Below are 17,001 nucleotides of genomic sequence, written 5' to 3'. Positions count from 1 at the left end.
GTGGGTTGAAATATCCAAGTTTGGACAGTCACAATTTAAGAGCTGCATGACAAAGCACTCACCCGTTGTTTGTTTTTTCACCCCTAAAACAAGCCACTTTGATTGGCCCATGAAGGGTTTGTTTGCAGTCATGTGACTGCCTCTTGCCATCTGATTGGTGAATTGAAGTCAAATGACAAGTGATCCCATTGGATTGGCTGCAAGGGCGCCCTATGCGGAAGTCGATTATCGTAACGGAGCAAAAGTATTGATTCTTCGTCACATAAATGCTCAAGTAAAAGTGAAAAGTATGATTAATTCATACTACTCTCACAAGTACAATTTATCTCAAATGTTACTTGAGTAAATGTCAAAGCGTAAATGTAGCACGTTACTATCCACCTCGACAAATAATTTCTAAATAATTGTTTGATTCACATATTTTATTCAACATAAAATACAGTAAGGTTATCGATACACAATGTATAATTCATTCAACATTATAAACTTTTGTTAAAACATACAAAATCACCAAATCTATACAGGCCACTAAGCTAATTTGTTAAAAGGACATGCTTAGTTGTACTGTGAATCATATCATACAAATGAAACATTTAAAGTGATTCTTAACAATTAGGCTCAAAAGTAAAGCAAATCAATGACACCCGCTGATCATCAATAATACATAAATACAATTGCTTTCAATTTATGTGGAGAAAAAAAGTGTACAGACGAACTACAGAGTTACTGTACATGGCTTCAAGACTTTAGATTACTTTAATACCTACTAATGCAATCAGCTGAGGTAAGGTGTTGTTGTAATGATGATTCACTTATCGTCATATCCCGTTCAAAGCACAGAATGTAGCAAGCGGAAAGAATGTGGGCCAGGAAGAACTGGTTCATCAAGATATGCAAAGCAAAGCTAATTTATTTATATAGCGCATTGCATACACAAGGTAACTCAATGTGCTTTACATGATTAAAAGCATTTAAAAACAGGAGTATAAACATTTAAAACAAAGAGGATTTTCTTTTTTTTTTTTTTAAATACAATTAAAACAGCATACAGTGCAAGAAATATTTCAAAGTGGAAATGCTTCAAAAAGCATGGGGAAAAAAAGAAAGAAGAGTTTTTAACCTGGACTTCAAAACATGCACACTTGGGGCTGACATCACTTCTGTTGGCAACTTCTTCCATTTGTGTGCAGCATAATAGCCAAATGCTGCTTCACCATGTTTACTTTGAACTCTGTGCTTCACTATTTGACCTGAGTCTGTCGATCTCCGAGCCCTACTGGGTTTATTTGCCATTAGCATTTCATTGTTATATTCAGGACCTAAACCGTTTAGTGATTTATAGACCAGTAGCAGAATTTTAAAATCTATTCAAAAGCTGACTGGAAGCCAGTATAACGACTTGAGAATTGGAGTAATATGTTCTGACCTCTTTGTTCCGCGCCATTCTGAATGAGCTGCAGCTGTTTAATGCTCTTTTTAGGGAGTCGAGTCAGAAGACCATTACAATAGTCAAGTCTACTTGAGATAAAAGCATGGATGAGCTTCTCCTGGTCTGCTTGACACATGCAAGCCTTCACTCTGGATATGTTCTTCAGGTGGTAAAAGGCAGTTTTAGTAATTGATTTGATATGACTGTTGAACGTCAGGTCAGAATCTATCAGAACACGAAGGTTTCGGACTTGGTCTTTGGTTTTTATAAAGAGAGTGACTCCAGGTATTTATTAACATCAATTTTCTTTTTCTTTCTTGCCAAAAACAATTATCTCCGTTTTGTTGTGGTTTAATTGAAGAAGATTTTGTCTCATCCAGATATTTATCTGTTTTAGGCGGTGACACAACACCTCAATTGAACTGTAGTCATCAAGAGAGACTGCTAGATATAACTGTCATTTGCATAGCCATGATAGTCAAGATTAAACTTCTGAAGAATTTGACCCAAGGGTAGCATATACAGGCTGAACAGGAGGGGTCCAAGAACCGACCCTTGAGGGACTCCATAGGTCATTGCCATTCGATGAGACTGAACACTTCCAATGGTTACAAAATAACTCCTTTCCTCCAGGTAGGACCTGAACCATTTAAGGACTGTTCCATTTAGTCCTACCCACGTTTCCAACCTGTTCAGCAGTATGTTATGATCTACCGTATCAAAAGCCGCACTGAGGTCCAACAGGACCAGAATTGGCACCTTTCCTGAGTCAGTATTCAACCTTATATCATTTAGCACTTTGATAAGAGCAGATTCTGAACTATGATGAGTTTTGTCAATAAGTCCATTTAAGTTCAAGAAATTGCTGAGTTGACTAAAAATAACTTTCTCAACAATCTTGGCTATGAAAGGGAGATTTGAGATGGGTCTATAGCTTGCTAACTTGGAAGCGTCCAGCGCTCTATTTTTTAGCAGAGGCTTAATGGCAGCTACTTTAAGAGCTTTAGGAAACTCACCTAACTGAAGCGAGCAATTGATTATTTGCTGCAAATCAGCTAGAACAGACTTCGCAATATCTTTGAAAAAGTCAGATTGTACTGAGTCAAGACAGCTCGTTGATGGTTTCAGCTGCTGAACCGGTTTCTCTACAGTTTTTTGGTCAATTGTATCAAATTCTTACATGGTAAGACCGATTTTTTTCCTGGGTGGCTTCAGATGCTGCATCATTTTATCATTTTGCTGATTTGTGCTAATATTTAACCTGATGGATTAAATTTTTTCACTAAAATAAGCAAATTTATTGCATTTATCTGCTGTTAGGAGCTATCTGATTCGGGGGGGTTGTGAGTTTGTCAACCACAGCAAACAGAGTGCGAGTATTGTTGAAGTTCTTACTGATGATTTCAGAAAAGTGTTGCTGTCTAGCCCTGACTCACGCTTGGTTAAAATGACAAAGACTTTGTCTGTAGAGGTCATAGTCAATTTGGAGTTTAGTTTTTCTCCACTTACGTTCTGCTTTCCTACACTTTGATTTAGAGGTCTTTACCATCATTGTGCTCCTCCTGGCTTCAGTTCTAGGTCACCTAAAGATTGTCTTCGTTTGAATAAAGTAAAGACTATTTCTGTGCTGAAAGCAGCCTTTGAGCCCATTCAGCTGGCATAACCAGGACTACGCGGCAGCTTCCTTAAAGTGTGCCACAGTATTCAATTACATCCAAAAGTCAATCAGCGTCTGAATTTAACTGTGGAATTTCTAAATACATCCCGAATGCATGTATGGATGCAAGTGTTTTTTGATTAGTTTTTTTTAAATTCATGATAAGTTGCATTCACATGCTCAGTGTGCTAATAGTGGCCACTGTTGTCATAGGAACTAGCGTTCAGGTCAAAGAAGTCCTCCAACTTCCACTGCAAGGTCTCAAATGTGGGCCGGTCGTTTTCATTCTCATTCCAACAGTCCATCATTATGCCATACATGATTTTGGGGCAGTTGGGGGGACATGGCATTCTGTAGCCCTGGGGAACTTGCTGGACAACTTGGTAGTTTGTCAGGTCTTGTACAAAAACAAGGAGAAAAAAGTCAGGCGCTAACCAGAGAAAAATTAAATGTATGGAAATAAGTACAATTGCTTGGGTGTGATTGATTGATTGATTTTTTAAAAACATGATCTTACCTGGATAAGGCATTTTACCAAATGTCATGATCTCATACAACAGAATACCGAATGACCAGACATCCGATTTTATCGTGAAAATGTTGTTGTGAATGGCCTCCGGAGCAGTCCATTTCACTGGGAATTTGGTACCTTCTCTTGCCTCGTACACGTTGTCAGTCTGGACACAAAACAGATTTTATTCAAAACTCAAATAACACAAATCACACAATCAAAATACTTCCACATCACTAAAAAGAACACACAGAGTAAGGATTTATATTTTGCACATTTTACACAAAAGGAAACTTTAGACCTAAATTCTTCATACAGCGTGTACGAACGTGAGACATACCTGAAAGACCCTGGCGAGACCAAAATCTGCCACCTTACAGATGTTGTTCTCCCCTACTAGCACATTCCTGGCAGCAAGATCTCTGTGAATGTAGTTCTGCACCTCCAGAAAAGCCATACCAGATGCCACCTGAGCAGCCATCTCAATCTGGTCAGAGAGCTGCAGTTTGGTACCTTTGTCCTCTGCAATTATTTACACAAAATAAGTCACAGTCAATGTGTGTATATATTGAAGTGCCCCAGCAGAACGAGGGAGTCTCCAGCAGGAGCGCTCTCCAGCACCCCCTCCAAGGACTCAAAAAAGGGTGGGTACTTTGAACTGCTGTTTGCTGCATAGGCACACACAACAGTCAGGACCCGCCCCCCCACCCGAAGGCGGAGGGAGGCTACCCTCTCGTCCACCGGGGTGAACCCCAACGTAGAGGCGCCGAGCCGGGGGGGCAATGAGTATACCCAAACCTGCTTGGCGCCTCTCACCGTGGACAACTCCAGAGTGGAGAGAGTTCAACCCCTCTCGAGAGGACTGGTACCAGAGCCCGAGCTGTGTGTGCAGGCGAGCTCGAACTTGACCTCACACACCAGCTCGGGCTCCTTCCCTGCCAGGGAGGTAACATTCCACGTCCCTAGAGCCAGCTTCCGTAGCCAGGGATCGGCTCGCCAAGGTCCGTGCCTTCGGCCACCGCCCAGCTCGCACTGTATCCGACCCCTATGGCCCCTCCCACAGGTGGTGAGCCCATGGGAAGGGTGACCCATGTTACCCTTTCGGGCTGTGCCCGGCCGGGCCCCATGGTTGCAGGCCCGGCCACCAGGCGCTAAACAAAATGGTTTTCGTTAGTTGGTTTTAGTTATATCAGTTGAATTCTGTGAGTAGGAAAAAAACCCCACCGATTTTAATCAAAGCTACTTCTGATGTCTTCACATCGCATAAGACTCACAATCATGAGGGGTTTTGATCATAATAAGGCAACCATTTTACATACAGTATGGGCAGACTTGCAGCGAATAGTCAAAATGGATTTTATACATTTTGTTTTACATAAAGCAGAGTAGAACTGTTATAAGGTTTCATAGACATCCATATCCTGCAATGGATTTTTTTGTGCTCTGCCAGTTGAATTATATAGGTACTGTAGTAAAACTCCATAAGCATTCTACTATACGTGTTCTCTAAAGGATAAAACAACAGCTTACTGAAATAGTATGAGATTAATTCCCAAATTGTATGGGGCGTATAGGTTTTCAAATGTAAGAGTCTAGAGTACTCGTTGAACTTCAATCACTGTAACAATTAATGTATATAATGAAATAAGAATTAATAAAATAATGTAGTGTATAAAAATATAAAAAGAAGCATGTACTTTGAAGGTATTCGAGCAAACTCCCGTTCTTCATCAGTTCTGTGATAATGTAGATGGGCTCTTCCATGGTGCAGACGGCATAAAGTTGGATTAGCTTGGGATGCCTCAGTCTCTTCATGATTTGAGCCTCTCTCAAAAAGTCTTCAGTGTCCATGGTACCTTGTGATAGATAAGCCAAAAGATTTAAGAAAAAAAAAAGAGTTCATATACTGTATATTAATTATTATTTAAGTATCAAGTGGTAAAGTAAAAAGTACCAGTCAGTGGACAAAATAAAAGATTCAGTTATTTGTCAACATAGCTTATACGAGGACAAAAGTCGGGCATCAGTGTACAACTTTTAGGTTCCAACTTTGGGGAACAATTTGGGGAGGGGTCATCTGTTCCAGTATGACATGCGCCAGCGCAGAAAGAAAGGCAAGCTTGGATGCCACACACAGCGTTAAACACTTGTGGAAAAAAATGCACAAAATGAGTTAATGTTACTTAATGTTGGTTTGCCGTTCAGCGGTTTTGTGTCATATTTGAATGATAATTATTATGTAAGACGTGCACATATTTTGTCCTTAAAATAGCATTTCTGTCATACATCTGGCGCCTCACTTCTCAAAAAGTGTGTAGGATTCTTACTAAGTGTACGTACACACAAAAACTGAAAATGGTGTACGATCAGATCGTGCTTACGCACACAGGCACACCTGTAAGGAATTTGCCTTGACAAGTAGATGCCAATAAAAGTAATTCCACCCGGCCATCGCCATACAGCAATTTCATTTTGTTTCAGATCCATTTGCATCGATTGATCAATGAATGTACTTTATTTATCTCCAAGGTCAATTTAAAGGCTTGAGTGTCATTATTAAAAACCCCAAAAAATGCAGCCTTCCCGGGGCACAAGCCAGTGCAAACTGTAGGCCAGTCCTATGCCTGGACAAATGCAGAGGGTTGCATCAGGAAGGGCGTCCAGCTTAAAAGTTTGCCAAACAAATATGAGCGTTCATCCAAAGAGTTTTATCCCGGATCGGTTGTAGCTGGGGTTCATTACATCCGACACCAGCGCCGGTGGAAATTCAGCTAATGTGGGCCGAAGACGAAGGAGAGGTGGTAAGCAGGTTCTTGGAGAGAAAGAGTAAAGCACAGAGCCAAGAACTGAATGTGGGGACTTTGAATGTTGGGACTATGACCGGAAAAGCGAGGGAGTTGATTGACATGATGATTAGGAGAAAGGTAGACGTGTCCAGGAGAGCAGGTGGAAAGGCGGTAAGGCTAGATAGAAGCTTAGGGGCAGGGTTCAAATTATTTTACCATGGTGTAGATGGGAAGAGAAATGGAGTAGGGGTTAGTTTAAAGGACGAGTTAATTAAGAATGTCTTGGAGGTGAAAAGAGTGTCAGATCGAATGATGAGGCTCAAACTTCAAATTGAGGGTGTTCTGTTTAATCTAATGAGTGGTTATGCCCCGCAGGTAGGATGTGAACTAGAGGTGAAAGAGGGAGCTTGACAAAGTAGTTGAGAGCATCCCAGGCAGAGAGAGAGTCGTGATTGGTGCAGATTGTAATGGACATGTGGCTGAAGGAAACGGGGTGATGAAGTGATGGGTAAGATCGGCATTCAGGATAGGTAATTTGAGGGCCAGATGGTGGTAGACTTTGCAAAAAGTATGGAAACTGCTGTAGTGAAAACTTTCTTCCAGAAGAGGTAGGAATATAGGGTGACGTACAAGAGCGGAGGTAGAAGCACACAGGGGGATATCCTGTGCAGACGATGGAGGAGGTTAATGATTGTAAGACTGTGGTAGGGAGAGTTTGGTTCGACACCATCGGATGGTGGTGTGTCAGATGACTCTGGTTGTGGTGAGGAAGATTAAGAAGACAAAGCAGAGAACCATGTGGTGGAAGCTGAGAAAGGTTAGGGTGATTAAGGATAGAGATGGAAAATGTGTTGACTGGTGCCAGTAGTGTGCTGGATATATCGAATACTTTGAGGAGTTAATGAATGAGGAAAATGAGAGAGAAGGGAGAGTAGAAGAGGCAAGTGTGGTGGACCAGGAAGTAGCAGTAAGGATTAGTAAGGGGGAAGTTAGTAGGCGCTAAAGAGGATGAAAAATTGAAAGGCAGTTGGTCCTGATGACATACCTGTAGAGGTATGGAAGCATCTAGGACAGATGGCTATAGAGTTTTGGACCAGGTTGTTCAACAGAATTTTAGTGGGTGAGAAGATGCCCGAGGAATGGAGGAAAGGTGTGCTGGTGCCCATTTTTAAGAACAAGGCTGATGTGCAGAGCTGTGAGAACTGTAGCGGAATCAAGTTGATGAATCACACAAGTTATAGGGAAAGAGTAGTGGAGGCTAGACACAGACAGAATTGAGTATTTGCGAGCAACAGTATGGGTTCATGCCTAGGAAGAGTAGCACAGATTCATTATTTGCATTGAGGGTGTTGATGGAGAAGTACAGAGAAGGTCACTAGGAGCTACATTGTGTCTTTTGAGTTCTAGATTCTCTATACCTATGACAGAGTACCCAGAGAGGAACTGTGGTACTGCATAATGTAACGAATATCCGACCGCCACATGAACACAAAGACTGACCTATTCCTTTGTACAAGACCCCCAGGTCACAGGATGTCTGTGTCAAGTCATAGTGACACTTAAACAGATAAAGCTCAGTCTTTCCCCCTCGTAAAACCTAAGAAGACAAGGAGTTTACTGTGGAGACACGCAGGATGACCTGGAAGGACCGTAAGTCTCCTCATGACCCCCATGATGCAACTGGGGGAAGGAATTGATTGATGACTGTTGTAGCGGATATGCTCCCGCAATTTGAGGTGCCACAGGGACTCCCAACCACTTGATAACCCCATTCCTCCACGCTGCCCTACTGTGAGACGGCCACTAGGAGAATGCCTGGTGTACGTATTTGTGTGTGTTCTGAGTTTAAGTAAGCCTCAAAATTTCATAAAGGTTAGCAACCTTCAGATTACGAGAAAGATAAAGGTTTCTCATTATTTTCCCTACATTTTATACATAAAAAGTGATTAAAGCAATTGGCAACACCCATGCATCAATTTTAATTTGAGCAAATAAACTGTGTGTACAAAAATAAAAAAATTAATTTTAACACAGTAACTCCACTATTGTTCGACGCACGCTCTCAAGCACCTTTCAGATCACGTGATAAACCATTGCAGCACAGTTTGAGAATGTTCGCTCGAACAAGACAGACCCAAACGGTACGTCTCCTTGTCCCCAACCCCTCAAGAACGTCCACGTCGATCCGGGGCCAAACATGTGAAACTTAGTGCCGCCGTACAGGCAATTCTTGAGGTTATTCGCAGCTTGGCAAACAGTATGAAGCAAGACCCACGACAGCCTGACGGCCACACACCTGGGCCCGGTCAGCCTGTATTGACAGTCCGTGTAGACCCTGACGTCCTCCTACATCCACCTAGCGCTCCACTTGGCAAGGACAGTTGTCTGGTGCAACGGATCGCGACGGATGACTAGGGAACACCTGTTGCTAAAATCGAAACCTCGCCAACGAAAACCCATTTCGACAAATAGACTTAAACAGTCACCAACTATTTATGTGACTCACAGAATGACACCGACAACACCTGCCAAGCAAAAGAGACAAACAACCAATTTGGCGTCTTCTAGGTGATCTCACCATTAATGGCAGGTCGGAAAAGGTCTACTTGACAACCACACTTGAACGTGGACTCCAACATGACGTGCGGCCGACTTCACGATTATGTCCAAGGAGTCACTGCTACACCCTGAGCTTCCCGCCAGCGCCGCCTCTATCAACACCGCAGCCAGATGACAATCTTACAAAAGGGGGTACCGCAACGGTGATGCCAGAAATGTACACCAGGGGTTACTCTCGTGACACTGGACCTTCCCTCAACCTTTTCAGACCACACGGCCCCCTGGTGGAAAGCAAGGTTGCGCCCTCCGAAACGCAGATTGCGGACTCTGTCCATACTCGGTGAACTGCCAATTGAGCTATCGCGCTAACCTTCATTGTGTCTTTTCTACTTAGCTGGCCCACGCCCTCGGCAATGAGCACTTCCGTCTGTGCTGGTTTCCACCCTCTTTTCTCTTCTGCATTTTTCATGATGTCAACTTCCCTGCTTTTTGTTTGATCTTTCTGTGGTTTGCGTCGGCCGCAACTGATTCTTCCTTCTTGTGCCCCGCGCAAGTTTACCTTTGGTTTCTCCTCAGTTGTCTGCCAGGTCCTCTGCATTATCGTGGGCTTTCATTGTTGCGCCTCTGTGAAGCGCACTTCACAGAAATTTGTGACCCCACGCAGCTGAAGGGGTGGTCACACAATTATACACCCACTATGCACCATGCACAGAGCGAAGGATGGTCAAAACAGTGAGACCGGACCGGTCACGCAGGTCCAACCTCCATGACCTCATTCTCACTACAACAGGGACTGTCCAGCAACTCAAATGCCCAAACAAGGCACAGACGAAACCGAACCCGCTGCTGTGCTGCAAACCAATAAGATAACAACCCAAATAAAACTTATCCACAGCACCCCCACCGTTGACGCCAGTAGCCTTAGCACTATCGAGACAACTTCGGGAACTCCAGCCCGAGATCCCTACCACACGACAATGTACAACTAAAGATGTAACAGGACATGTATGAGGGCAGCAGAACAGTGGTGTTGTGTGCTGTAGGTGTGACAGGAGTTTAGGGTGGATGTGGGACTGCATTAGGGATCAGCCCTGAGCCCTTTCCTGTTCGCAGTAGTTATCTGCAGTGAAAGCAGGGAGCAGGTGGAATAACATTTAGAAAGGTGGAGGCGTGCAATGGAAAGGAGAGGAAAGAAGATGGGTTGAAGTAAGACAGAATATACAGTATGTGCGTGAATGAGAGAGGTGGATGGCGAAGAGTGAGGCTCCAGGGAGAAGAGATACAGTAGCTAGGGTGGAAGATTTTAAATACTGAGTCCAAAATCTAATCAATAATTAACATTTGATATTGAAACTGGATGTGTGAGAGGCATGGCTTCTACTGTATTTGCCACTTCATGAGTCGCTACCTTTCCTCGACTCCAAAGTTTTAGTACGTGTGCACACTTTCCCCCCCCCCCCCACCCACCCATACCTGCTCTAAGTGATTGCATACAAAATTTCCCCTGTCCACAAAGAAGGATCTTTTTAACATTATTTGCATTACCAGGTTTGAGTGTCTTCACTGCAACGGCTGTGGTGTCATTCCATAGGCCCTCATAAACTTCTCCAAACTGACCTGCTCCCAGTTTATGTAGGAGCTTGATGGAATTGCAGTCAATCTCCCATTGGTCCACAGTGTTATAGGATAGGCCATGAGTCTGTGGAGCCTCAATCTACACAAACAGAAAAAATAATTTTGTTCTTTTTTTATGCAGGGTTAAATATTAGAAGTTGTGACTTCTCATTCAGAGCAAGCCATTCACTATATATCATTTAGAAAATAGTCTTTTTGGAATAACAAAACATGTACAAATGTACCTAAAACATGTTACAACCTAAAACGTACCTTTTTGCATGGTTCTCCTAGACACACACAGAGGCCATCAGCTTGTGTTGAGTAGTGATGCACTAAATTCTTCAGTGTTTTAAATACTTTGGTCCTTGAGATATAGAGACCATGTTCTGTTTTTTTTAGCTTATAATGCTTCACCCTTCCATTGTCCAACACTGAAAGACAAAACATCATATAAGCGCCCTTTGCACAATGGTCATTGCACCGGACTATTGCAATATGAGTCATTCGAACTGCTCCAAGTGCTAGAGGACTCTGCATCTTTTTGCACAATTGTTTTTTTTGTCAATGTCTTTCTGTCTCCAAAGTGTTCTGTAAATCGACTGTCTGTCGCACTAGAGCGGCTCCAACTACCGGAGACAAATTCCTTGTGTGTTTTGGACATACTTGGCAAATAAAGATGATTCTGATTCTGATAATAATCATCATATATCTTCCATATACCTAACAGGTATGGGGTCTTCATGGTCCATAGTCCACAAAAAAGTGGATTTTATGCATGTTTTACTCAAGAAAATGAAACTGCCAGCCAATTTATCACGGAATACAGATATATAATAATAATAATCCTCTGCTACATTGAGGTTCTTGCTTCATGGTTCTGCTATATTGAAGATTTTTATTACAGTTGTTAATCTTTAATCTTTTACACTGTACAATTAATGTTTTATCTCTTGCTCTTTTTTTTCCCTCCCCCCAAAAGTTTCAAGATAAATGATAGTAATGATGTTTTTTTGATGCCACTGACAATGATGATAGAGCATAATAAAGACTTGTACACGTATTACAAATTATGCCCTGGTAAACATGAGCACAACTTTGTCATGTTGACACAACTGTTAACTCTCAAACAATTTTACATGGTTTAATTTAATAAGTCTTAAATGAATGGTTATGTTTGTTCAAAAACTTTGTTTTGGTTCATAATGGCATTTCAGATACTATGCACTTTTAATAAGAGCTTTTTTTCCCCCACTTAGTTCCCACTAACTAAGTTAGTTAGTTCCCACTTAACAGCCTTTGTGCATTTTCACTTAAGCAGCAGGCATTTTGTGACATATTAATACATTAGGTTCATGGCTGTGCATTTATGATCTTAGACCAGCTGTTTAGGAACAGGACAAATATTCTTTGTACTACTATAAGTTTTGGAAGTGTTCAATTTCTTCTAACTAAAATGAAACCTCAAGAGAGAAATATTTCCTTCATCTCCCTTCACCCAAAGCCTCCTCCTCTGTTTGGGTACATGCTGATGATTTTACCATTTTACTCTTATTCCTCTCTGGCCACATTTGTGATGCATCAGACTGGCCATGTGACACACTGACTGCACTGAGCAAAAAGCACACTGTATGTAGCATTATGGTTGCGTTATACTGTCCTCATAATTAAGAGAGACACTCCGCAGCCCACAGCGTTAACGTTATGTTAGTAAAGTAAGCTAACATTAAGCTCATCAATTTCCGCTTCACCTTCATCTCGCAGGTCCTGCGATGCGGCGTCATATTCAGCAGGGAGAAAGGTCAGTGTTACAACGAACGGGTGCTCGTCTTGCGTTTCACTGTGAAATGCGACCACACTTTCACCATGTCTTTTTTCTTTCAGCATCGCATTTTGCAACCGCTGTCTTGGAGCTTTTCAATCGAACGCTTCACAGGCATCGGTGACGTAAGCGTGTTTTGTCATATACGCCACAGCAGTCTTCGCGGCCGTCTCCGCGGTAAACCTGATTTTGCAGTTTTGCTTTTCAATGTTTTATGATGTACAAAACACCAATTCTGACAGAAACTGCGATGCGAGACCGCTTAATTCGAGCCTTGCACACATATGTAGGTAAGCAATGCTGAGAGGCAGCGGGCGCACATTCGCAAAGCTTTTTGCGTCCCTCATCATTTTAGTGCGTCTAGGACGCGGGGCGCACATCAAACGAGATCCCTGCCATTGAACTTGCTCTCTCACATGAACACAACAGCTAAAGAAACCAAAAATTATGTCCATTTGCTAATAAGCTATAAGTTTGGGTGACTGTTCAATGTGGACGCGCCGTTTCCCTCCTGGCAATAACTATTATTATTTTTTTTTTTTTTACAATTTTGTGTACACAACCGCACACGGGGCAGAATTTTTGCTCGCGGCATAACAACATCCTGTATCGGCCATTTTATTTTGGTGACAAAAGTCTTTCGGACTGAAACCGAAAATACACTTTGTCCATTCTTGTCCGAAACATTTAAGGGGCCGAAATTTCGGTGCATCACTAAAAACAAGTGTAAATAAAATGAGCTAACCTCACAATTGTCACTCCTTATTGTCTAAAAAAAATAAATAAATAAATAAATCAAACATATCCAGACTTTGAATATAGGTGACATTTATGCCCCAGGCTTGCTTGTGAACCAACAAAGTACGTTAACTAGTACTGGGAAAACATATCCAGGGTCCGAAATACTCCCTACATTTTGTGTAGCATTCATAGGTACGGTAGCCGTGGTGGTGGGCCTTGGGGAGGGGGGGGATCGGGATAATAAAATAGCGTGCACCAAGCATTCACCGGCGGTAGTACCAAGACCTGGAATTAGCTGGTACTGCTGTCACAAAGAAAACAAGAGTAATCCACTCCGCCGCCATGGCGTGTGTGCAAGCTCACTATGAGAAAGGCAAACAAGCGCGGCGGGTTCTCACCAAGCTATACGTCGATGTCAAACTATTTCATGATGCCAACGTCATGCCCTGGCTCTTCGAGATAAGTACTACTTCTGATCTGTTGTCAAAAGCGCATTGTATTTTGCTTCATTCTTTCCATTTTGCTGAGGCAAACAAAAGAACGGACCAGCATGAATTCTCATTCCTTTCTGTCTGTTTTCCTGCTCTGCTTGTTTCCACACACACTAAACACACAAATCGCACAAAACTCTCCTTGTACACTACAAACAACTACCACACACCATATTATCCCCTTATCACTAATGTTTGTTTTCTATGTTCTATCTTAGTTTGCGCCCCTTCTATGTACCCTGTCTTTCCTGTACTTAAATATATCATCTTTATCACCCTCTAAATAACATTTGTCAACAAAAATTCCCGAAAACTAAAAAATACAGGGTACCCAATCTATTTAAAATTACTATACACGCACCCATTATATGTCACACTTAACTTTTGTGTCATAAAATGTCAATGGCATTTGATCGCAGGAAAAGAGAATTAAGATTATGGATTATAGAACTAAATTTAAAGCAGACCACCTATTACAAGAAACGCACCTTATGGAGTCAGAAGAAAAATGACTGACTAATTTCACTCAGGCTATCTCGGCCTTTCATAACAGTAGACAAAGAAGAGGCTCAAAACTAGTTCATAAAAGACTACTCTTTACAATAAATAGCACAGTAGCAGATCCGGAAGGCTGACACATAATTTCATAGGCTAGAATATGTAACAAACTATACACAATTGTCAATGTATACGCTCCTAATAAAGATGATCCAGCCTTTTTTCACGTTCTTTTCAAACTTGCATAACTTGTCAGCCAATTCGACAATTATCCTGGGAGGCGACTTTAACCTTATACTAAATCCCCTTACAGATCGCTCAAATCTGAAAAATAGCAATCAGCCACAATGTGCCAATATATTCGAGCTGCATATGGACAACTTTGGACTTGTTGACATATGGAGGTTGAAAAACCGTACAAAAGGAGAAGACATATTTTCTCGTCGGTTCACCGCTCTTTCTCAAGAATTGATTTTTTTTCTCTCAAATACTTCAGCAGGTCAAACAATTACCTCCAGAATACATCCAATCATCATCAGTGACCACGCACCAATTTCTAAAACCTAAAAATTGAGTCAAATCCGGAACCCCTGCCAACATGGCGCCTTAACACGTGCCTATTTAAGAACTCGGACTTTGATACTTTTGTGAGGAAAGAATGGGACGATTTATTTTTTAAATTCATATCCCCATCTCTGGTGTGGAAAACCGTAATGAGAGGTCGAATCATATCATATACTCTTCGTACAAGACAAAACAAGAACTAAAATTAGAAAATGAAATGGAGGAAAAAAATTTAACATCTCACCGAAGAATATGCAATTCATCCGACATACTTCAATGAAATTATTACTAACGCCAGGTAAAGACCCCACTCTCCCGGCGAATTATTGTATAATTACTAATCACTGATTAATGTAGATATCAAGATTATCTCGAAAGCCCTCGCAGCGAGACTTGAAAAGGTACTCCCGTCGATAATCCACTATGACCAGGTTTCATTAAAGGTAGAAGTTCCACGAATGTCAGACTACATGATTTTAGCCCAGTTATTGGCTCTATTTGCCGTTGCCGCCGACTGGACATAAATTGTCGCAAATGGCCGAAATGTTTGCATATAAACATTAGCACCAGCATACCTACATAATGTTGTTGTCTGTTGCCAACGATATTAAAAATGTGTGAACCTGACCTCAAGCTCTCCTTGAAGAATTGACAGCGCAAACATCCTCTCCGGGGTGCCCAGTGACGACACCACGTGTATTTAACTTTTTTTTTTTTTTCCTCAACATAAGACATTGTTGATGCCATGGAAACGGTTGTAATCCAGTCGTGGTGCACCGTTTTCCTTTGATACGGTTCAACTGGATTCCATATTATCTGGCTCCTGATTCCAGCTGTGGCCTTTGGGGCAACATTAGACCAGTAACCTTGTTCTTCCTGCCAGCAGATTTCTCACACTGGGACATTGAAATTGTCCAACCGAATGTGTTCAAGTTTTCAAAAATCAAGTGAAACACGCCGTCTCGTTTACGACTCCTAATTTGCTCCAAGGAATTGTGAACATTTTAAGAAAAATATAAATGAAAAGTAAAATGTAAATGGCGTTAATCTAACCCGTGATGTGACCAAGTAAAGCAAGTGATCGGTGCGACCGCTTTACCCAATAACCCGCCACCCGCCACATGCACAGTGCGCAATAAGTATTAGTGATTAATCACTGGCAGTGGCAGGGTGGCACAAGTTAATCTTGTGTTGTGTGTCACACGCCCGTTTTAAATGGCTCTCATGTAAGCATCTTAACATAGCGGTGATTGTGTTGGTTTCAACTAATTAAAGTTCATTACTGACACTCCCACGGACTTACACTGCACCGAAATCACGTGTCAGCTGTATGGTGCGTAAAGTCGATTACAATGTGGCTTCAAACACGTTTATGCTTATTTTTCCATCTATGCATACCTCTACACGTCATGGTTGATCTTTTCCAGTTAAAGATTGTTTTCAAACTTTTAATAGCCATATTAATAAAATGTTAATAATAAGAGCTGTATTCTGTCCATGCTTCAGCCAGAACCATGAACCTCATCGACATCAACACTGGAGCACTTTAAATCCCTTCTCAATTAGCACTTCGTTGGCTCTGCTTTTAGCAGTTTGTCAATCTTGTCTTTTGTTTTAATTATTTTATTTAAGTTGTCCAGTCCCCTCCTTGAGCTGTCACCTTATCGTGGTGGAGGGGTTTGTGTGTTCCAATGATCCTAGGAGCTAAGTTGTCTGGGGCTTTATGCCCCTGGCAGTGTCACCCATGACAAACGCGTCTTAGGTGAGGGACCAGACAAAGCACAGCTCAAAGGCCCCTTATGATGATGACAAACGATGGACTTGGTTTTCCCTGGCCCGGACGCGGGTCACCGGGGCCCCCCTCTGGAGCCAGTCCTGGAGGTGGGGCTCGGAGGCAAGCGCCTGGCGGCTGGGCCTGCACCCATGGGGTCCGGCCGGGCACAGCCCGAAAGGGTAACGTGGGTCCCCCTTCCCATGGGCTCACCACCTGTGGGAGGGGCCATAGGGGTCGGGTGCTGTGCGAGCTGGGCGGTGGCCGAAGGCAGGCACCTTGGCGAGCCGATCCCCAGCTACAGAAGCTGGTTCTAGGGACGTGGAATGTCACCTCTCTGGCAGGAAGGAGCCCGAGCTGGTGTGTGAGGTCGAGACGTTCCGATGAGATATAGTCGGACTCGCGTCCACACACAGCTTGGGCTCTGTTACCAGTGCTCTCGAGAGGGGTTGGACTCTCTTCCACTCTGGAGTTGCCCACGGTGAGAGCCGCCGAGCGGGTGTGGGTATACTTATTGCCCCCCGGCTTGGCGCCTGTACGTTGGGGTTCACCCTGGTG

General features: G+C 42.6%; 1 protein-coding gene across 1 annotated transcript in view; it reads right to left on the bottom strand.

Moving 5' to 3' along the window:
* Nucleotides 1–397: 397 nt before the first annotated feature.
* frk (fyn-related Src family tyrosine kinase) overlaps nucleotides 398–17,001 on the bottom strand; it is a 24,418-nt gene continuing 7,814 nt past the window's right edge. Inside the window, exons 3-8 of the mRNA XM_061704089.1 lie at nucleotides 10,830–10,990; nucleotides 10,488–10,656; nucleotides 5,295–5,453; nucleotides 3,938–4,119; nucleotides 3,604–3,763; nucleotides 398–3,483 (exon numbers count right to left, since the gene is read on the bottom strand). Coding sequence (XP_061560073.1) covers nucleotides 3,275–3,483; nucleotides 3,604–3,763; nucleotides 3,938–4,119; nucleotides 5,295–5,453; nucleotides 10,488–10,656; nucleotides 10,830–10,990 — 1,040 coding nt within the window. The 3' untranslated portion in view covers nucleotides 398–3,274. The remainder of the gene's footprint in view (nucleotides 3,484–3,603; nucleotides 3,764–3,937; nucleotides 4,120–5,294; nucleotides 5,454–10,487; nucleotides 10,657–10,829; nucleotides 10,991–17,001) is intronic.

This window comes from Phycodurus eques, chromosome 18, assembly GCF_024500275.1.
Source record: "Phycodurus eques isolate BA_2022a chromosome 18, UOR_Pequ_1.1, whole genome shotgun sequence".
Taxonomy (NCBI): domain Eukaryota; kingdom Metazoa; phylum Chordata; class Actinopteri; order Syngnathiformes; family Syngnathidae; genus Phycodurus; species Phycodurus eques.
This window is presented reverse-complemented; position numbering and strand designations above follow the sequence as displayed.